This window comes from Lepidochelys olivacea, assembly GCF_965140295.1.
Source record: "Lepidochelys olivacea isolate rLepOli2 genome assembly, chromosome: 7".
Taxonomy (NCBI): Eukaryota; Metazoa; Chordata; order Testudines; family Cheloniidae; genus Lepidochelys; species Lepidochelys olivacea.
In genome coordinates this window covers 46,590,433-46,613,533 of record NC_140417.1, presented here as the reverse complement: position 1 = coordinate 46,613,533, position 23,101 = coordinate 46,590,433, and the positions used below count along the sequence as shown (strand labels likewise).

Sequence of the window (23,101 nt, the reverse complement as noted above, 5' to 3'; positions counted from 1 at the left end):
AATTCCATGCTCACATACTGTTTTTTTCTGCAGCGCTGGAGCATGCCCAGTGGGGACAGGATCTTCAGGGAAATTAGTTGTGATGCTCTAAAAATTCTCTACTGAGCATGAGCAAACTGCAGTTTTTCATAGGCTTCTTACTTGGCCAAATTTTGGCAGGTTTACACAAGGATGTCAAAAGACACATCCCTGGCTCACAGGCCACCTCCCTGCCAAAGCTTCAAGTTCCTAGTGAAAATCATGGGGTGCTACCGCTTCTCAAAGAAAAGTCCACCAATGGCTGACCTATTTTGGCTGAATATTTCCACTAAAAAATAAAAGATAAAATAAAATAAAAAATTCAGACTGAGCAAGATACGTGGTCTGTCACTTCCCAGCAGTACCCAGGCACCTCGCTACCACCTGTCCTTAGCGTGAAGGAGTCTTGTCTGTGCCTGCTGTGGATCAGATCCCTGCCTTCTAGGCCTCCACAGGCTTCGCGCTCATTGTACACATTAGTGATAGGCACATGCCAACCCCCAAGTCCTCCCAGCATCCTGGGGAGTGTTCAGTCCCTGTCCCAGAACTCTCAGACTTGCTGCTCCAACAGGAATAGTAAACACCAGCTTCCAAGACTCAACCCAGGATCACCCTCCATTTAACCCACAGCACTTACAGATAAATAGATAGTGAAAACAAGAATACATTTATCATCAAAGAACAGAGAGTCAAGTGATAGAAAAAAGAATATTGGAAAGAAATGGTTACATATAAAACAAAATCATAAAACACTTTCTAGAGGCTGAGCTTAATTCAGAAGACATTCTCCTGTCTCCTACAAGATAGCTTACCCCAAGTCCTTTTCCCAGCATTTTCAACCAGGTTGGCCGATCCCCTTTGCATAAGATCAAGCCCTGTGGCAGGTTGTCTTCACAGACAGAAGGAAGCCAAGATGTCGCTCTGCACCCCCAAATATACCGGAACAGACCTTTGATGTTCACCTGAAAACAGGGTTCTCCCAACCCCGCTGTTTACCTCTGCTAGTTAATTTCATTCTTGAGTCTCCGCCAGGTCTTCTTTAACATTTCACTTAGCATGCTAACAAGCTTTTATTGTACAACACACAATACACAATGTTCCAACAGGGAAACAAGTGTCTCCCACCCCCTGTCTGGAAAAGTCTGTCTCAAGATACTTCACCTTTGAGTGACATGCTTTTAACTACAGACCCAGGGAACATAATTTTTAGTATATATACACGCAACTCCTCATATTTACTGTACATACATTCCACAATGCTTATGAGGAGCAGTGTGACACAGGCTTTCAGTAGAGACCCTATAAGATCTGTTTTGGTGAACCCAAGGGATCCCTGTATCCCCTGCCAGTTGACATCAGGAGGTCCTTAGATCACACACAGCCCAAATGGTTAAAGTTGGGCAAAGTAAAAGGCAACTAGGAAGTGTTGGGCAGTCTTAACAATAGGCAGTACTACCAACCCTGCTTATCATAAAGGCTGCCCAGTTGCTATGGTGATGCATGCCTCACAAATGCCTATCATTAATAATCAGAGATTACACAATGCACACTGCACCTACTTGTCAAATGTGGGACAGCCAAGTCCAAATCTCAAATCTGGATGCTTAGATTGGCACCAAATCACACAAACTGGGCATTTATGTACTTGAGCATCAATACAAGCATCCAAGCATGGGACTGAGAGACCCCAAGCTTAAAAATGCAACTTATTGCCTCTATTATAAGCTCACCCCATATGCAGGTGATAGCCAAGTGCTAAATAAGAGCTGACATTTATCAGATACATGTGATTCGATCACCCTCCCACTAGCCCACGTTCCAGGAGTTAGTCTAACATTCCAAGCAGCTGGAATTTTATTTATTTTAATGCCATACTCAACCTGCCAGAGAAACATCTCCTTATTCTCCTCCCCACCTCGCAAAAAACAGGGAATTTCCCAAAATATGACACCTGTCTACAACCCAGAAGGTACAAGTTTGCTGTAGTTCAGTGATGGCTTTTCTATATCTAAAAAAGTCACTGCTTTCAAGTTGGTTATCTCAGAGCCCGGCAGGACTCAAAATGGGAACTTTAGAAGACTGGGAAGCAGAGCAGCCAGCACTTCAAGGTACAGAAAGGTGATTTTAGATGTTGTATCACATGTTCATTTTAATTTTGCTCTCCCTCTGAGCACTGCACAGTCGGGGCCCGGCTTTACCAGAGAAGGGATAAAAGAACCATCTCAATAAAACTCTTTACAACACACCTAAAACACAGCAGAGGGGAAATCTTGTAATGTGTGTGAACATATAAATCATATGACAGAGCGGTGAGGCCTAAAGCATTTATCAGCCTATGTTTGGGCTAGTGCCTTCATTTGTGAGTGATGAACCCTTCCCAAACTCATGCCAGTGAAACCTTTTGACCAGCCCACATCATCAAGTCCTCTCAATAAATACGTCCCCGCAAGTGTACGCTTGAGTAGATAAAGAGCTTAGACAGGCAAGCGTTGCAGCATTTTCTTTCCCTCTTGGCTCAGGACAAGCCATTTTATTATTGTTTCTTGATGTCCAAGTAAAATACCACTGCTTTTCTCCAAGCTCCTTAATCTTCACTGGAAAGGATGGGGGAGTGGATTTCGTGCCTGAGCAGATACATTTTCATGACAACTTTGCCAGGCTGAATAGTGGCTAAGTTTAAAAAGCAGCTCTTTTAAGAGCCAGCTTGCTTTCTGGGAAGGGTATTACTGATTTGAATGCACAGAAATGGGAGCTGCAGTATAGTCACGGTGATGACAGGCTTTGGCTGCAAGGTCACGGCTAATTGTCAGCTCCTGTTGGGAATCCTGCCTCTGGGCCGCTGAAGGGGACTGACCAGCAATTCTGTCCCAAGTTGCCTCCAGAAACACTCCCGCAAGGAAGTGCTTGTCCTGAAATGCTGCTCTGCCTCATGCAGACAGGTACCTGACTGCTAGCCACAGCCTGGGGCACAGCTGGAAAAGAGTGAGTTCAGTGCTAGTCATCAGACTTAGCCCTCTCCTCTTTCTGGAGGCTTCAGCAGAGAGGCCAAGCATTGAACGGCCAATGGATCTTGGACTCCCCTCTCCATGCAAAGTGTGAGCCCCTCCAAGATCAAAGGCTGGGGCTCATTGGTGGGGCGTGAGGGAAATGTGCACTGCTGCTGGCAGGATAAAGAGAAGGCAACAGTCTATGGGCCCATCCATCTGGGACCAACACCAACTCCCCATGCATGCTGATATTCCTAACTGAGTATGAATACAACAGCAGGGGCTCAGCCCTGACATCCTGGACAGAGTCACCCCCACAGCTATTCCAAAGTGTTCTGCACTGGAGAGGCCCCGCTGAGTGAGGAAGCTGTATCTCTCTGTGTCCAAGGCCCTGCTGGCTTCTAAGTCTGTGAATGAAATCATGGGTGGGTTTCACTTGCACCTACACATGTACAAATGAGCCCCCTCCAATCCCCTAATCCTTTGACCGCATGTCCCTGCAAGGCTTGCCAAAGGATCCAGAGGAAAGAAACACGGTGGGGTTGCAAACTGGCCCCATTCTTCCTGATCTATGTGCTGCTATAAAGGGATCCGACATTCATTAGCTTAGCCTCAATTTCCATAAAAATGATAGCAGGCAGCTCACTCTCTCATCCCCACCCCTCCTGCTAAGAGTCTTGCTCAGAGCAACTGCTGCGCTGGAGGGAAATTCACCCCGCTGTAGAAGACCCAGTCAAAGCTCTCAGCGCCTATTAGGCCCCACAAGCAGATATGAGGAGGAGTGCAGAGTAGATGGATTGTCCAGGGAGAGGGCATCAACATCCCCTAGACAACACACAGCAGGTATCCACGCTGGAGCAAAATAGGCTGACATGGAGTGGAGCCACTAGGGCCGGAGATGGATACAGCCCCGCACAGCCCCTGCAGAAGGGGCAGCCATTATTCCAACCGTCAAGTAAAACAAGTAAAATTGCCTTGGACAACTATGTACACCAGTGGCATGGGAGAGTAAAGTGCCACCACTGTGATTTCACAGGGAACACTGTACACAGATGTTGCACTAGGATACACTGAAAGTGCAGGGGGCATTCAGGAAGGCACATATAATGCCCTGAGCTATAATCAGCCCAGGAGATGTGCTGTAATCAGGGACCTGGTTAGGTGTCTCATCCAAGCCTGCAGCACAGCCTCCTCTAACCCCAAGGTAGGATCTGAGGTCTCCCATCCAATACTCAGCCCAGTTTAACCGGTGAGATCTGAGGCAATCACAGCACAAGATGGCATGGCAGCGGGTAAAAGCTCATTTGGGCTCACTGCGCCTGAGACACTGGCAGCTGGTACACTGCTCTGCCAGTCACACGCCACCCGGCATGAGTCATTCATCCCCAACCCCCTCAGCAGAGCTTCCAGCCTCCGGTGCGAGGGGCACTCGGTGGCAAGGCACAGGTCACCTGCCTGTCTGCGAGAATCACGGATGAATTGACAGCTGAAGACGAATAGCTCAGGGCTGCCAAACATCTCCAGGAGAAGATGGGAAGCAAAGGCAAAGTTAGGAAACTATGAATGGCAGAAGACCAACAGCGCAGAGAGCCCCAGATCCCAATCTGGTCCATTAGAGAGATGAAAGGAGCAGATTTCTCTTCAAAAACAGGCTAAACACAGAATGCCTAGGAAACTGACTGCTCCAACAGGCCTGACCGGCCCAGAGACTTAGAGGCCCCAAGATGCACTGGTCTCACACCAGTTTGATACTAGTGTAACACTATCGATTTCAGCTGCATTCCCCTTGATTTTACCCAATGTGTGTTTCAGTTCAGGACCATCTCCTCTTTGGAGGCCCAATCTAGTCAGTTACCAAATGAGCTGTCCTGCTGATGTACTCTGGTATACTGCTCAGACCACATGCTACAAAATTCTTAGGAGTTTTTGTCTTAAAAAATAACTAAAAGTAGCTGTGAATGAATGGACTGCTACCAACTGACACGCAGCCGGGGGCTGCCAACCGTCAACGAACATACAGCCTGGCTGGCCAAAAATCCCAGAAAACCAGCTGTCTGTAGAAGTCAGTGAAAAACGTAAACATCAGTGAAATCGCACAGAGGAAATGCTTCCCGGCCTGCGTATGTCTTAGCTTTACTGGGAGATTGATACAGTGGGGGCATCACACAATCCCTGAGCAGATACACCGAAATCTACAGCAATGGGCTCAAGTGAGCCTTAACAGACTTGCAACTCAGAGTTCCACCACTCAGCCAATTCCCGCTTCGGGCCACGCTAGACCAGCCCTACACCAGGGTCAGAAGTTCAACAGAACAATGTGGGAAGTGAGTTTCAGGGTGAAGGTCCCTCCCTGAAGAACACCCGCCTGTCAGACTCCATACACTCATATCTGACAACTGTGAGCAACAGCATCCTAGTTGATGCCAGCCATCACTATTGTACACTGGGAGAAGGACCGTCACTCAAGCTGTCAAGCTGCCACCGCCCAAAGCCTATAGTCGCATTCTAGCCTGACTCGCCTCCACATGCACTGGTATAAATCAGGTGCAACTCTACTGCCCTCAGCAGAGTCACACCAGGGTGAGAGAGAAGAAACAGCCTCTTAACATGCAACCTGGGCTGGACTTACCATAGTCATGGTGGAGCCTGTGAAAATATACATGGATGAAAAGGAACAAACACTGCATCAATTGCTCCTGGAAGTTTCCATGCTCTTCCAGTTCTTTTTCACCTCATCAGAAGTTGCCATGTTTAAAATGATCAGTAATAATAATCTGAACATTGTGGGAGATAGGAGAACTGGCCTCTGTGACATGCAAGGCACCAGTGTGTCCCAGTGACTAAAGCACAGCACCGGGAGCCAGGACTCCTGGTCTCTATTCTCTGTTCTGCTGCTAATCAGCATGTGATCTAAATCATCCATTGATGATTTAACTGGGAATTGGTCCTGCTTCGAGCAGGGGGTTGGACTAGATGACCTTCTGGGGTCCCTTCCAACCCTGATATTCTATGATTCTATGATCTTAGCTCTCAACACCAGGGTAAACTGAGGCACAGAGCAGCCATCATAATGCTTCACCAGGGTATAGGGAGTCTTTGTGATGGTTTATAAGGTGTTTCAGATGGAAAGTGCTATGAAAGTGCTTTAAAAAAAAAAAACAACCTCGGTCCATACTGCAGCTTACAGCCTTGGGGTATCAGAGGGGTGAAATGGTTTTGACTTCTTTATTTTTTTTTAAAAACCAAGGGCCATCTTTGAAGTCTGGAGTTCAGAGGAGGACAATTTCTTCTCAGCTCCAATCCCGGGACCCCTCTGATCTCTAGCCCGCAAGATAGAAGCTCTGTCAACGCTCCAGTGCACCCGGCACACCAGCAGTCAGCAACATTACAACCAGCGCAGTGCAATGCGATGCCAATGGAGGCAAGGAACACAGAACTGATGTCTAATACGTGTCACAGAAAATGCCATGTTGAAGTGGTTTCCCCTTCAGTGATCTGTGTGCTAGGTCTTTGAGACACATACCATTCCCACCAATCTGTTCCCGTGGCCCCTCACCAACAGGGCTAGCTGGACTGTTTCCTGATAACAATATCAGAGCCATTTTGTAAGGAAAAACAAGGGCCCCTCCCTTCTGTCCCTCCACCGTATTAATCTCCAAACCCCATCACTGTACGTGATTTTAATTTCTGGTGCAAAAATTAACAGGTTTGAGACAAAACTATTTAAATGACTGTTTCTTCATTCCAAACTATGAGTCTATTTGCAGAAAACAAATGACAAATTGTGAAGGTGCCAAAAACCCCAAATCTGGGGGAAGGGGGAAACATCTGATCTATTTCAATTAATGGTGTGAGACTGGCGATGTCAGCACTAAAATAGACGGTGCAAATGAGACAGCCTGCTGAAATACTTACCAGGGGCCAAAATGACTAGAGCCCACAGGCAGTGAGGTGGGCCCTGAACTGGACCTGGATTCTATTTCTGCTTCTGCTGCTTATAATGTAGACCCAGGGAAAGTCACTACACCCCCATGCCTCAGTTTCCCTTTCTATAAATTGAGTGTAATTATATTTTCCTGTCTTTACAAAGTGCTTTGATCTCCTTCTATTAAAAGAACAATATAGCTGCAGTTATTAACAACATATGACTGTTTCCATGCAGGATGTTTTCTCTGGAAGGTGGGAGATGATCCAATTGTCTGCACTTCTAGACTATCAGAGCTGCATTTGCAAAAGCCTATGCATGTCATTGCAGCTTTCACTTGCAAAACTTGGGGATGCACTTACAGTGTGCATGTACAAAAGGGCTAGCTAGACATGTAACTGGTGATTTGCACGTGCATTACCAAGACAGCATGTGCAATCATGGTAATGGCACGTGCAAATGCATGCACAGACTTCTGAGAGCCTGGTCCCTGCGGTCCACATCGTTATGCTAATTCCCAACCCCTGGGTTTGACAGCTTGTGACGCTGTCAGTACTGGTCTCGTCTCTGCTATCAATGCCTCGTCAGACAAGTCAAATCCTCTTCTACTCTCTAGGGCTTTTTTCCCAGCCTGTATTGATGCGTGAAGATTCTTTACTGACTATAGGGGGTTTATCACAGGCACTGCGGGGACAAGTACCCCAGGTCTTTCTAGACATCCTAGACTACACTTTGGTGACAGAACTGGCGTTGGAAGAACTACAGAGAAGTACATTTGGGACTAAAACAAGGGCCCCTTGGTTAGCAAGGAACTTTACATGTTCGCAATGGTTTGTGCTTTTCCAGCACTCTGCAGCCAAGGACCTCCAAGTGCTTTCAAACCAGTCAGGAATGGAGCCGAACAACTAGGGCTGGTTGTAAAGCTAGCAATCCGCTTCATGAACAATGCTGAGGTTTCAACATTTGTTTTCTGCCCTCACTGGTTTCGATGAGTCAGCATTTTCCAAAATAAAAATTTTTCAGCAGAAAATCCCCAACCACCTCTCCTCTGAGGCAGGGAAATATTAGCCCCATTCTGCAGATAGGGCAACTAGACCCCCGAGAAGTTAAGTGATCTACCCTAGGTCTCTGGCAGATCCGGATCTCTGGATAAGGCACTGTAGCCACGAGCCCATCATTTTCCTCTGCTAAAGAGACACGGATTTCTGCACAGCCCCAAGATAGTGCAGCTGGCTCAGTTTAGGGGAGAGACCCTAGAGCCCATCGGTGAGGCGAGTGTAAAAACTAGAGACTGATGCTCTAACACAGCGGTGGACAAACTACAGCCCGGGGGCCACATCCGGCCCTTCAGACATTTTAATCTGGCCCTCGAGCTCCCGCAGGGGAGCAGGGTCTGGGGCTTGCCCCACTCCACGTGTACCATGGTTCCACACGGCTCCCGGAAGCTGAGGCATGTCCCCACTCTGGCTCCTATGCGTAGGGGCAGCCAGGGGCTCTGCACATTGCTCCTGCCACAAGTGCCACCCCCACAGCTCCCATTGGCCAGGAACCAAAGCCAATGGGAGCTGCATGGGCAGCGCCTGTGGATGGGGCAGGACGCAGAGGCGCCTGGCCGCGCCTCTCCGTAGGAGCCAGAGGGAGGACATGTCACTGCTTCCGGGAGCTGCTTGAGGTAAGCGCCACCCGGAGCCTGCACCCTTGACCCCCACCCGCGCCCCAACCCCCAGCCCTGATCCCCCTCCCACCCTCTGAACCCCTCGGTCCCAGCCCAAAGTACCCTCCTGCACCTCCAACCCCTCATCCCCAGTCCCACCCCAGAGCCAGCACCCGCAGCTGAAGCCCCCACCCTCCACACACACCCCAACCTGCTGCCCCAGCCCGGAGCCCCCTCCTGCACGCTACACTTCTAATTTCTGGCCCCACCCCAGAGCCCACACCCCCAGCTGGAGCCCTCACCCCCTCCCACATCCCAACCCCAATTTTATGAGCATTCATGGCCCAGCATACAATTTACATACCCAGATGTGGCCCCCGGGCCAAAAACTTTGCCCACCCCTGCTCTAGCATCTGGAACAAGCCTATTCCTTAACTATCATAGGGATTCAGGCCAGACCAGTTTAGTTATCAGCCATTTTCATGTGACCTGTGTGCTTTCTGGCCGCATCCAATGCCTGCAGCAGAAGGACTGACTCACTCTGCTTGCACCAGAATCACAGCTCAATTTTACAAATCCAAGAGGGGTGGTCCAATTTGGTTAAAGCATGGGATCACCTCGGTGCCTCCCCAGCCCTTTGAAAGTTCCCCTATAACTAGTTATGGTGCTGCTCAATACAGATCAGGTTCAGCCTTCTAGGATCTAGCACTATATCTCCAATGAATTCAACAGGCACTCCACCCACTTACACCAGAGCAAAATTTGACTCCATGCCACCAAATTCCTGAATCAGCTTCCTGGACGAAAGAAATTTTCTCTCTGCATTTCTCATGTTGTGCCATATGACGGTCACCACCACAATCAGCATGTTCCGCTATTCACTGTGAACCCCAGGAGACCCTCAAACAACCACCCTTTAAAAGAGTCTCAGAATAGCTCCTCAAATAATACCAACCCGTTGGATTCAGATGGAGGTGGATTTGTTATGTCAGCCACATTCACCTTGCTATCAAGCAGGGTGAACAAAAATCAATGATTTTTTATTTAAATTAGATTGTTTTGATTTTGTTATTTAAATTAATGATTTTTCTTTTTAAAAATAAATCTGGTTAAAATGAAATCTGAAGTGAGCACAAAATATGTTCAGGATTAAATTTATCAGAATCTCCTAAAACATTTTTATTTAAAATATGCAGAATCCATGAGCCTCTAGCAAAAACTTTGAGTTAAAGGCTGCTTTTCTATATAAAGAAAGAATTGGGGGGTGGGGAGGGGAAATCTAGCTTTTGATGTCAAGCTTTATAAATATGGCACAAGAGGCCAGGTACTATATTAAAGGTTTGTTTTGTTTAATAAAAATACATTTTATATGCTGTTTTATGTTTAATTAAATTCCAGTTTACCATCCTAATGCAGCTTTACACAAATCATCAGCAAAATGTTAATTATCTAGTAAAGAAGCGATATATCAGTCACCATTTTAACATACTAAAAACATACAAGTAATTAATAAGACTCTGAAAATATTAAGCTATACAATTTCTTAAATAACTGTATATAATTATAGTGTACCCTTCTAGGTAGGAAAAAGATGTACCAAATCTAGTGCAAAGGTTCTATTTAGTTGTAAAATCAACATGGTTCAATGGTTATATTAACCAATGAGAATGCACCTTTCTTTACAAACTAACTGAAGCACAAACGGAAAAGTGGATTCAAATCAATGATTTAAATCAAGGCTTTCCGCTCAGTGATTTAAATCATGATTTAAATTGCCTTGATTTAAATCAATCCACCTTGCTACTAAGAGATGCATGGACCCAAATGTGATATTCTAGCATGGATTCACTGTACCCGGGGTGCCTGTTGGGTATAGCGCATTCTCACCCCATTTACCTGGGCAGTGAATGTGTTACAATAGAAGTGAAGGGCAATAGAATACAATACAATACATACATACATACAATAGAATCTGCAGGGCATTTCATTGGAATTCAAGGGTAATGTTTTCAAAAAGGCCTAAATAATTTAAGAGCCCAAAAGCCAGTTTCAAAAGTCCCATTTAGAAACCTCAGTCTCATGGACAGTCAATGGGACTAAGGGTTGTGAGTCACTGATTAAAATGGGATCTGTGCTTGTGAGACTTTTATCCCGAAGCGTTATACCAGTGGCAGAGAGAGAGGCTCAGGAGGCGGTGCTCTGAGCCCCAGAGCAGGGCTATGGGGAAAGGTGCAAGAACATCAGCCCTAGGAGACTAAAGCCTTCTATACCCACAACATGAGCATCTCCTATCCCAATTCACCAACGTGCCTCACTTAATCAATTCCGTGCTATCGCACAGACCTGGAGCACCGGTGCACCTCAGTCTCTCCTGGTCTCTACCTGTGGCACACAACAGTTCAGTCTCTTGAGGAGTGTAGTACTTGGGTCTAATTGTATTTGTTGGGCTTGGAGTGCCGGGGCTGGGTGGGGTTGGTGACTGCAATACTAGATGATCTGGTGGTCTCTTCTGGCCTTAAACTCTATGATTCACTCCTGACCTGGAAGGAGCGCAAGTTCTACGGCCCATACCGGCCCAGATCTGGTGAGACTTGCAACAAATGGGGCCAGCTCAAGCCAACTGCTGTAACAGGGACACCTGTCCATGCAAAAGTGGCTGGAAACTAGGGCATTCCCAGCTCAGAGCTGTCCAAGCCAGATGGACTTCCCTGCAAGGATGCAATTAAACACCTTGCAGGCTGCCCGAGAAGCCACAGGAACAGAAGCTGCAGGGCCTCCAGGCCTTTAAATGGCAAGTTTGAATTTGGGGAGACACTTGTGTGCCCAGCCCACAGGCCTGTGCAAACTGCCATGGAGGGCTAATTAAACCCACGCCAGGAATCAACGCTCCTTGAAATGGCAGGAGGTTACAGTTTAATAACCCGCTCGCAGTGCCATTTGAAATACTCGCCCTGGGAGAGTGTCTTCAGAGGAGCTCTCATTTGCATTCCGTGACCTGCTACTCTGGGGACTTGGCAGCTGGGAATAGAAGAGAGCACAAGCGCACCAGAGCCGCCAGGATCAGCGCATCCCACTCTCTGACTCTCTCATCCCCCGGGCCACCTAGACGTCGTCACAACATCTGTGAACATCTGTGCATCTCGCGCTGCATTAACCCTCGTTCTGCTGGACCCAGCCCTGCACTCTGCTTCAATGGCTACATAGAGTACAGTGCAGTAGTGGCAGCATACAGGGAGAGTCCCATTTGATGAGCCTGTGTGTACTGAGGAGTCTGTTTCTGAAGACCAAGAGAACTATAGATGAGGCAGTGCTGCTAATAGTTAGAGCAGAGGGATGGGAGTCAGCTGGGGTCTGTTCATAGCTCTGCCACTGCATCACTGCGCGGCCATGGGCATGGCATTTCACATCCCTGCCCCTCAGTTTTCTCATCTGAAAAATGAGGGTAATACCCACCATGCACGAGGGAGAGCTGTTGTGAGGTGTAACCCATCCACTTCTGTAAGATGCTCTTTGGATGGACAGCACTAAGAGATGCTAAGTGATGGTGCTATTGAAGATGCAGGTGACAAAATACTCCAACAAGTGGCTGCAGCTGGTCTCAGGGAAATGTGGCTCATGGGCTACCTTAAAGACAATTCAGGCCAGGGACATGACACGCCAACTGGACGCTGCAGTCCAGCGGAAAGGATTTTCCCACATCCCTGCTTCTCTGGAGACTGGCCCCAAGTGGTCTTTGTCCCTTTCCTCCCAACCTCCATGACTCTCACGCACTGTTACAGTCAAAGTGCCAAATGCATGGGTACAGGGTGCCAAGAGAAAACTGCCAGGAGGCGTGATGGTGCTGGGGTTCAAATGCTTGCCCTCACCAAGCAACCTGGGTTTGATTCCTGACAGCTTGATCTGAAGCAAGTTCTGCTTGGTCTCTGTCCATCTCTTTACGGATGGATTCCTGCCTACAGGTTATGGGTCCCTCTAAGTCTCTGCCGACCTTCTGTGAGTTTTCTACACACCCACCCTCCAGACACAGCAATTATATTAATGAGGCTAGACTAACAGAAGCTATTGTGAGGTGCAGTGTAGCCACACAGCAGCCACACCCACCCTAGAGGCGGCCGTGCTTCAGTGGGTGCCCAGGGACCGAGCCAGGCATTATCACACCTTGGAGGCATCTTCCACTGGAGTGATGGGAATGGGGGCTGCTGTGATCACACCCAGGACTGCACTGACAGCTCAAAGCCATCGTATCTGCAAGAGGGCTGCAGTCCCAGCATGCCACATTACTGGGTATTTGCAAGCTTTCTGCTGATTCCCAGGCAAATCCGAGCACTGACTGACTCAACATGGCCTCCCAGCTGAACGAGACATGGCCTCGCCAGGGAAGGGGAAGCTACAAGTGCTTCTCTCCATCTCTCTTCCCCCTGCTGCCTGGGCTCCCCTCCCTGCTTTCACCAGTTCCACTTCGCAATCTCTGCCTTAGTTTTTCTTTCATCCCTGGATATGGCTTCACCGTGGAAGCCTGGACTCATCCCCACCCATTCCTATCCTCTCACGCTCCTCGCCCCCTCGAGTCCTCTCACACACCATCACCACCTCCGCTCCTGCACGCTGCCTCACCATGACCCAGGGACCCCCGACACAAGGGGTGCACAGGGCTTTACAGGGATCCCTCGGGTCGAAGGTGGCAGGGGAGGTCTCTATTGAGAGCCAGTAGCCCACTGGCTGTCATAATCACTGGGAAATGAACTTACGGGTCACACTGAAGACGTTCTGTATCTATTCTGATAATTTTGTTCTTAAGCCCTAGGAGTTGAGACAGGTCACCAGAAGGTGACACACCTCGGAGATGTTCCATTCAGACAGGAGGTAACAGACACCTATATCCCTGTTGGGCCATTTATTTATTGCAGATCTAGCTGTATACTGAGCCAGGTGCAAATTAAGACACTGCAAAATATACGGGAGAGGAAATCGACAGGATGAAACAAACAGCAGGGGGGGGTGTCCTGTTTAGGACCAGGGACTGTTCGCGTCTGTCTTGGAGTGCAAAGGAATACACCGAATCCTTGACTTATGAAAGGAGGGTCACAGCCAGCCTGGCTGTAAAGTGTTGCAAGGATCTGGGTTGAACACCACTCTACAAGACATGGGAATAGCTAGGCTGTAGAATGCATGTTGTGATTTTATTTTACATGTAACCGTCTCCACCACTTCTACTTGCTCCGACTTGAACCTCTCTGCTTTGATAAATGAACTGACGCTTGATTTCACTATAAGCACATCTCAGCAGAGGGGTGATCTGAGGGGGCGTTCCACAGAGAGGCGATCTGAGAGGGAACTGGAATGCTGGGCTATACCATTTCTCTGGAAACAGTGAACCCATGAACACTGCAAACGTCCAGTTGAGCAGGGGCTTGACACTCCAGGGCAGAGGTCCCCAAACTGTGGGGCGTGCCCCACTAGTGGGGCACAGAGGAACCTTCAGGGGAGGGGGTGCAGCAGGGCCTGGGCCAGCCACCACAGGACCTCAAGAGGGAGTGCCAGCCAGCCCCTTCCCGTCCCCAGCTTTGCTCTGGTCCTGTCCAAAGTCGCGCCCCTAGCTCCCAGTCTCACCCCAAGACTCGGCTCCATTCCCAGGCCAAGGCTGGGGGCGTGGCTGGGAGCAGAGCCGCACCTGGCTGTGGGCCTGGCTGCTGGCCCCCACCAGAGCCCGCTACGGCTCCGCTCCCTCCCCCACCGCAGCTCCAGCCCCTCTCCCAGTCTCAGACCCACCTCATCTGTGGCCCCCTTACCCCGTCCACAGTAGTGGCCCTGCTCCCAGCCCCATGGGCAGGGGGCACAGACAGCAGTAAGGGGGGCATGACCCTCAAAAGTTTGGGGACCACTGCTCCAGGGAGATGCTCAGGAGGCTCGAGGGTTGGGGTGTGCCAACTGCCCACCTGCAGAGTGCTGCACAGCCGAGAGGGCTTGCATTGTCCAGGGGGTTGGGGAGCTGACCCACGGCAAGCTCAAACAAACCTTCCTCAAGCTAAGGGCAAGTGATGGCGAGGGGCCTCCCAGCCCTGGGAACTCCCAGGAAGCCTCCCACTCACTACGGCTGGCACCTGCGTTCCTCACTTCTCCTGCCTCCCACTCTCTTCATCAGTCCCACTCCCCTCACCTCCCGCTTCCCTCAGTCTCTTTGGCTCCACCTCGTCTCTCTCCCATCTCCCACCCCTCCTCTCCTGACTCCTTCTTCTCATTATTGGGCTGCTAAGTTGGCCTCCCCTCTGAAGGGCTCCGATCCATTTGCACTAATGCCTTCTCTCCCGAAAGCCAGCGGAGGCTGTATTTCAGCCCTTTGATTCCTCTTCTCTCTGCTAATCCCATTCTCCGGCTCTGCAGCTTCCACAGGGACGGCACAGCAGAGAGAGGGTCTCCTGCGCTCAGCACGCCTTCCCTCCGACTCTCATTAAAAGAATCTTTTCAAACCTGACATTGCCAAACCCTCTCGCCCGCGCCTCAGGCTCTTCAAGGGAGGGGGGGGGGCTGGGAGGTCTTTGGAGAAGCTGTCTCCATGGCAACACAAATTCCCCTCAGAAATGGTGCACAGGTCACCTGTTTGCATGAAAGTTTCTCTCTTGATTTTTCCCCCCTGCCTCGCCAGCAGGTGTCGGGGGAGCAGATGCCGCTGAAGTGCCAGTGTTGGCATGCCTCCGATTTCAGGGGAAGCACCTGGGGGAACTCTGACTTCCCCCAGCCTCCGAAGCCCGCAGACACCTCCTACAGCTTGGGAAAGGGAACAAAGCGAGGGGGCTCGCCACACTGGGGAGGGCGAAGGCAAGAGCCTGACATCTCTGAAGGCTCAGGAGCAAACCTGAGTGAGGTGACAAGTGAAAAGGAGCTGACTGGTGACAAGCCAGCTTCCTAGTCCCTGTTCACATCAAACCACCACATAGTTTACAAGGACAGCAGTTTCTGCTCAACACAAGCCCCGGGGCTGCAGTTCAGGACTGAGGGGCACTGGCAGGGGGGATCAGCGCTGAAATAACAAGGCGGGGGCTGCAAGCCAAGACTGAGGGGCACTGGCAGAGCTGGGGGAACCTGGGGCTGGAACAGCAAGGGGCTGCAGGTCAGGATCAAGGTGCATTGGCAGGGATGCGTGAGGGTCCCAGGGTTGTGGGAAGCCCAGAACTGGAATAGCAGGGGCCACAGGTCAGGATGAAGAGACACAGGCACAGTCAGAACTGAACTAGTAGGGGCTGGGGAGTTCTGCAGGTTGGAAGTCACGGGCATTGGCACAACTGCCTAAAGAAGCCGTCAGAGTTTTTGCTTATACCATGCCTGGGTCTAGCCAGTGTTACAGTCACAGAGCCCTCGCCCATGAGCGCGGAAACAGTTAACAAGGCTGGAGGAGATTTCAGAACTCCTAGCACCACATCCTCCTAGGGCACCACCAGCATAAGACCCCACCACTGTAACCACTTCTCAGTCCCACTGGCATGTGGGCATCCAGGCAGCGGAGGCCCATCGTGAGTCACAGCTCAGAAGTAAATGCTGGGGAGTTAGGCGGAGAGGAGGGGATCTTGCGGAGGTTCACTGAGTGCAAAAAATCTGGGCTTACCCGCAGAAAGCAATGAATAGGTGTGGGGGTTACTGGGAGAGGATTCACAGCAAAGCACCACACATCTGCTTTATCCTGAGATGTACCCTTGAGGGCCAACGAATCCCTTTATGTTTCCCACCCCAGCCCTCCATCTTCTGCCTGGGGGCTTGAACAGGAGAGTGGGAGTCAGGACTCCTGGGTTCTATTCCTACCTCTGCCACTGTAAACTTGGCCTCAGATCCCCCCACCCCCATCAGCATACCAAGGATAATGGTGGGTACATGCTTTTAGAAAGTTGGGCTTCTAGACAGTGCTTAGAGATCTACAGGTGAAAAGTGCCACATATGACCTAAATACTTGCTGCTCCAAACTGGAGGGTGGAACAGGCTCAGGCTGATCTTAGATTCTCCTACAAATGAAGCAGGGTTTGATCCTGGACAATGGCTCATGATCAGGTGCTAGGACAACCCCCGATGTGACCTGCCTTCCCAGTTCTCCAAGAGACAATGACCAATCCCATCCCTGACAGTCCCAGAGCAGGGGGCTGAGACCCAAAAACCCATCTCAACTACCGCTCCCTGCTTCAGATCCTGACAGGGACACACTCCGGTGGCACTATGAGCACATGTGAGCTGGGAGAAATTTGCCTGAACACAACCAGTCCTGCCTTGCCGATTCAAAGGCGACAGTTTTAGTCTAGGATGAGCTCCTATTCTCCATTTGCTTTGAACGCCCAAGATCCCTAGATGTTGGATTTTTTTTAAATAGAAAGGCAGCTCTCATTAAAAAGCTGCCAGGTGTTCCCAGCACAATCTGTGGCTCTCTTTTTAGCTCTAATGATTTTATCTCTTGTGTGACAGATGCGCTCTCCAGGACCTTTCCTGGAGCAAGAAAACATCATCTCTGCACCACAAAGCACTGTTTTAACAAACCTGATGCTCTCCGAGCCACCCCACCCACCCTTGTCATCTCGACAACCTGCCCCAGGGCTGGCAGAGTCACTCAGGGGAACTGTCTCCTGGTACGGTCCCATGGCACTGCTACCCCCGGCCCCAAGTAACCCGCCTCCTACCCTGTTATGTGCAGCCCAGGTGGTCATTTGCAACAGCAGCTACCAAGGAGGCAGAGCTATAAGAACAGGAAAAGGGCAGAGAACTGGGAATGGCACAGGTGTTCTCTTCTCCTGATTCCCTGCCACCCTCGAGAGCCCATCCTTCGGGGCCTGAATAGTGCACCCCCTGCTCGCCCGCACCGGAATCTGCCCAAGGACAGAAGAGAAAAGGCTGGTTCTCATGACCCACTGGGTACACACTTTCTGGGGCAGCATCCTGCAGCACAAAGTAGGAGGAAGATATTTTTGTTTCCCACAGGGCTGGGATTCGCGCCAGGAACAGGAGGTTTATAAATAGTTGCTTCCATATGAACGGATGAAAATGTCGGCATTCGATGGGTAGGTGCTACAGCAAGGCAAGAGTGCTGGCCTCTCCCCCCTCCAGACCCAGCTTCAAACCCCGGTGCAGGCCCTTCATGTTCAAAGGAGGCTGGTGCTTCCCTTGGCATCTCCATTGTCCACATCACTAAGCCACCAACGTAATTAGCCACAACAGACCATCTCTGTTCAAGAGAGGCCTGTACCCTGGCAGAGTCCTCACCCCGTGCTTATCCAGTATATACACACTAGGGATAATCTCAACTCACCCCTCCTGGGGTTTGCCTCCATTGTTGCGTTAAATAACAAAACAAAACTCAGCCTAAGTTTCTCTCCCAGCTTGGGTGTTCCTGGGGGCTTCTGGGCAGGGCCCCTACCAGCCCAGACCCCAGTTCTCTCTCCAATCAGCCCAGACCCCACTTCTCTCTCCAACACACACATTTTTTTATACACCTTGATTGGACTTAAGGTGGCCCAACAGTTCTAGCAGCCAGAGAGAGTCAGCAGAATAGCCCTGCATCTACCTGCAGGATCCTACCACCTCACTGCATATCCCAAGACCCAGGTCTGAAATAGCTAGGAAGGTGCAGGTCAAAGCTGAGATGCCGCAGGAACGGAAAAGAGGGGGTGCTGCAAATCAGGACCAAGACGCAGCCCCAGAGCTATGAGTGTGCACTCTTGCATGGAATCACTCTGTTTCTAGCCCGTCCTATTAGTGAACACAGCCCATTCAAAACTAAATTTAAATATGAAAATTTCTGAACGTTTCCACTCTGCAGACTCAGCGTCCCAAGGGCCTGTACTCCAGTCTCAGCCTACCCTGCAGAGCTCTACTTCCTGAAAACATTTTCCTTGCCAGGTACAAGGTCCCTTTCCCAGGGAGCAGATCCACGCAGCTCTGCTCCCATGTCTGAGATGGGTGCTCCCTGGATGGGGGAATGCTGGAACCCACAGGAGTCTAAAACTGCAAGGGAGCAGCCTGCAGTGGAACCTGCCCACTGAAAGGAACAGCCTTGACAAAGTGCAGAGAGGGGAAGAGTCTTCAGCTGACAGCTAAAAGGAGGCTTTAGTGGAGGAAGTGTAGAACTTGGATAGAAAAGGAGAATGAAGCTGGGAGCTTCAGGTGGGGAGATTTGACAATACAGCTTGGCAGGGAGGTATGAAAGAAAATGTAATGGAGCGGGAAATGCCCAGAAGACCTGGGATAAAGGGATACACACACACCCATATCCAGCACACCACCCTCACCCAGGAGGCTGTAGTAAGAAGAACATAAGAACGGCCATAATGGGTCAGACCAATGGTCCATCTAACCCAGTATCCTGTCTATTGACAGTGGCCAATGACAGGTCCTTCAGAGGGAATGAACAGAACAGGACAATTATTGAGTGATCTATCCCGTCATCCACTCCCAGCTTCTGGCAATCAGAGGCTAGGGACACCCAGAGCATGGGATTGCATCCCTGCCCATCCTGGCTAAATAGTCATTGATGGAGCGGTTCTCCGTAGTGACAACCACCTTCCAGAGAAAGAATGAGCTAAAACTAAAATAATTCCAAAAACGACATGGGGGGCATTATTTGCTTATGGAGCAGGGAGCACCCAGATTGGAGAAATATTTATAGTACACTCTAATCCAAACTACTCATTAAACCCTAAACCAGCTAGAGATTGCTACCTAGCCCCACTGGAGTAACGAGATTTGAACTGCAGCTCCCCCCACTGCAGGGGAAGGAGGGAATTGAAATGGAGAGGCACAGGCATAGGTCTAGTTATGAAACATGGAACCACCACTTACCTGCTAGACTCCTAACCATAGGGCAGTGCTTTTAGCAGGAAACCAACTAATCAATATGTCTGAATGGGGAGAAGACCAGTAAATTATTACAAGATGGCTGTTGTAGATACAATAGGTTAACAGCAAGAGAGGACATAAGGCCAGGTGAGTGAATGGCAGGAACTTATTATGGGTAAATTACCAGCTACATCCACAACAGCCAATGGCAGGTGAGGCTCTTAGGCCACATGACCAAATAGGAGGAAGTTACCAGAAGGTAACTCACTGCATCCACAACAGCCAATGGCAGGAGGGCATTTATTGGTGTGCTATGAATCTGACACATTCTGCACGCAATGGTCGCTCACCTTGATGTAAGTGTCGAGGGCTGGGTGGACACGGATCACCGCCAGCTGGATGGAGAAGGGTGTGGTGAATGGGAAGGTTGTCATGACCACGTGGCTGGGAGCCGGGAAGGAGAAGATCTTGAAGCCAAATTTCTGGAAGAGTCGGATCAGCTCCTCTGACGGCTTCTCCTCCCCCTCGCTCAGGATGCAGCCCACAATGTAGCGGCATTTCTCAGGTGGCACCTAAAGAAATGAACGAACAACAGGTGGCATCAGGGGAGAAAGAAGGCTGAGAAGGGTCCAGGCTAAGATTTTTATAAGGTTCCACATCCACCTGCCAGGGACAGGTAGGTGCCCTGGAAACCCCACAGCCTGGTACTGGAGTCACCCCCACAGGACAGGAATAACACACCTAGAGGAATTTGGGGGGCAGCTGCCTGGGACACTCCAAAACCCTGCACGTTGGCAAGCTGCACCCTTAAGAGCAGGGTGAGGACAAAGCTGGTCAGCTGATGTAACTGCCGATGAATTTGACCCACAAACAATAATCTATTAATCAAACAGGGAAGAGAAAAACACTGACAAATAGTAGGGAACGTGCATGTGTTTTATGTAAATGTTATGTAAAATAGATGCAAATGTGTTGGAAATGCAGCCCTCAGTTGGGTAAAGGTGGGACATGCTGAGAACGTGTCCCTGTGGAGCTGGGCCAATTAGAAGATGCAGTTTATTTGTTTTTGTATCTGCTCCGGGAAGTGGATAACCTGTGAGTCAGCTTCCCCCCTCCCCACACTTCACACACACAGACAAATTAATGTCTGCCACCTTGTGCCAGGGGAGCAGGATCCCCATTTCACAGATGGGGAAAACAAGGCCAAGAGTGGGAGTGACTGACCCCCCAGCAACCCAGAGAGCGAGTGTCAGAGTTAGAATCAGAACTCAGGAGAGCCCAGCTATTAGTCCTATGTCAGACCACGTTACTCTCTCCAAATATGGAATAGGATTGCAGCTCTACCTCTTGTCGAAAGCAGAGGGCGCAGAATTAAGTGGTCCTATGTCAGACCACATTACTCTCTCCGAATATGGAATAGGATTGCAGCTCTACCTCTTGTCAAAAGCAGAGGACTCAGAATTAAGAGGCCTGGATTCTATTCCCAGTGCTACCAATGACTCCTCAGCAAGTCACTTAGCTGTTCTGTGCCTCAGTTTCCCCCTTTTACCACCTGCCCTTCTTGTGAACTTTAACGCCTGCAGAGTGCTTTGAGATCTTCGGAGGGAAAGCAACAGAGATGAGCAGAATATGAATGTCAAAGTCTCTTCTCAACCCTCTGCAGTTGTGGGCAAGAGCCAGACAGACTCAGCTAGGACAGTATTAAACAGGGCCAAATGAGGGAATGCTCCTTATCTAGTGATGCTGGCTATTCATGCTGATGTCAACAAGTGAGCGGCAGCAGCAGGCTGCCCTCTCCTTCTCTGCTAGCCGAGGACCATACGGTGCACACAGGCTTTTTAAAAATCTGCTGGCAGAATCTTAAACAAACCCCTGAAGTTCCCAGGGCTGCAGCCCAGAACCAGCGCAGCCATCTCTGCTACATGCAGTGCCTTAGCTGGCCTACTTTATTTTACCCACTGGTTGGCATATTAAATCGGCCTGGGGGATGTGGGAAAAGGTATTTTCAGTACTTCCTAAACAGGCAAATCCAGACACAAAGGGCAGGACATGTTACTCGCTCAGTGATGTTGGTCAGATAATGGGTTTAAGTGGCCAAGTAATGTCGCTTGCACAAATTGGGCATTTGGTAGGGGGGCCCAGTGAGCAGAGCTTATAGTGATTTGGTCTCTACATGGAACTAATTCAACTCACCATAAAGTGGACACTACTCCCAATGCAGTCTATTGGGTGTTCGCCTTCTTATGACAGAGACAAATGGATGGAAGGGGTAGGAAGGACTCCTGTTCATTGAAAAAAGAAAAGGAGTACTTGTGGCACCTTAGAGACTAACCAATTTATTTGAGCATGAGCTTTCGTGAGCTACAACTCACTTCATCGGATGCATACCGTATTCCACGGTATGCATCCGATCAAGTGAGCTGTAGCTCACGAAAGCTCATGCTCAAATAAATTGGTTAGTCTCTAAGGTGCCACAAGTACTCCTTTTCTTTTTGTGAATACAGACTAACACGGCTGTTACTCTGAATCCTGTTCATTGCTTTGCCTGCGCCCCCTGACTGCCAGATGGGCCTACATGGGAAAGTCACGTAGGAGTGTGCACCTTTCCTGACCACCTCTTGTCTCAGACACAGTCCACACACTATGCAGAGTCCAAACTCACCCTTTTCTTGAGGCTCAGCTTTATTGACAAAGAAATTAACCATACCACAGAAATGATCAGCTCAAACCCTCTCTCCCACTCCCAACTCAGCTGCTTATAGCGTTCCTCATTCAGCACTGCTCAGCCCACACTCTGGATCCTCCCTCTCTTTCTCTCTAGCCAGTCCCACTTCCCTACTATTCCAGTGGTCTATAGGCACCAGCAGAAGCCACTTCGTCCTTTCCCAATAGGATCAACAGCTGCTAACAGGTTGGCACATTTCAGACACACACTTTCAGCCTGATACATAATGTCATGTGCATTAATTTTACAATCAACAGATGTCTGATGGATAAATGAACCTAGCCCATAGCCTTCCTGCTCCCACTTACTCTAGGCTGCGGCTAGCTGAATTTGCCCCCAGACGCTAACACAGACTACACACAACAACCCCATAGCATTCTGCGGGGCTCTAAGAAACAGTCCTCCAATGTGACTAACCAAATAGCAGAGCCACTCAATCGATTTACAGACGAGAGAGGGAAAACGGCCATGAAAAGAATGTCCATTTGGTTCCCAAGTCAAGCCCTCAGAAAGAAACAAACTCTGGAATTAGGGTTACCCATAAGTATTATTACACATACACCCCACCCTCTCACCCAGAGTTAACAGATGAGGAAACTGAGGCACGGAGCAGCTGTGGTTTGTCCAGGGCCACAGGGTGAGTCAGTGGTTGAGCTGCGAACACAACAGCAGCCTTCTGCCACAAACCCAGGCTGCCTCTTCTCAAGGAAGGCTTCCCAACGTGTGGAAAAACAACAAGCGGTTAAGGTATTTGCGATCGAGTCGCACTCGAGGGAACCAGACAAAACAAACCGTTTACTTCTGCCTTCGGTACTTCTCTGGCCCCTCATCACCATATCTAAGCACCTTCCAACCTGGATCGTATTTACCCTCCCCACCCTACTGGGAGGAGGGCACTGAGGTGCAGAGAGGATCTGTGACTTGCACGCAGGAAGGCTGGTGGAGCATTGACTCCCGAGTCTCGTCCTGTAACCACTGGATCAGCT

General features: G+C 49.6%; 1 protein-coding gene across 1 annotated transcript in view; it reads right to left on the bottom strand.

The window, feature by feature from the left end:
- The window catches only part of TEX264 (testis expressed 264, ER-phagy receptor), a 126,977-nt gene that overhangs the window by 77,525 nt on the left and 26,351 nt on the right, over positions 1-23,101 (bottom strand). The window contains exon 4 of the mRNA XM_084633564.1: positions 19,741-19,962. Within this exon, the coding sequence (XP_084489690.1) occupies positions 19,741-19,962 (222 nt within the window). The remainder of the gene's footprint in view (positions 1-19,740; positions 19,963-23,101) is intronic.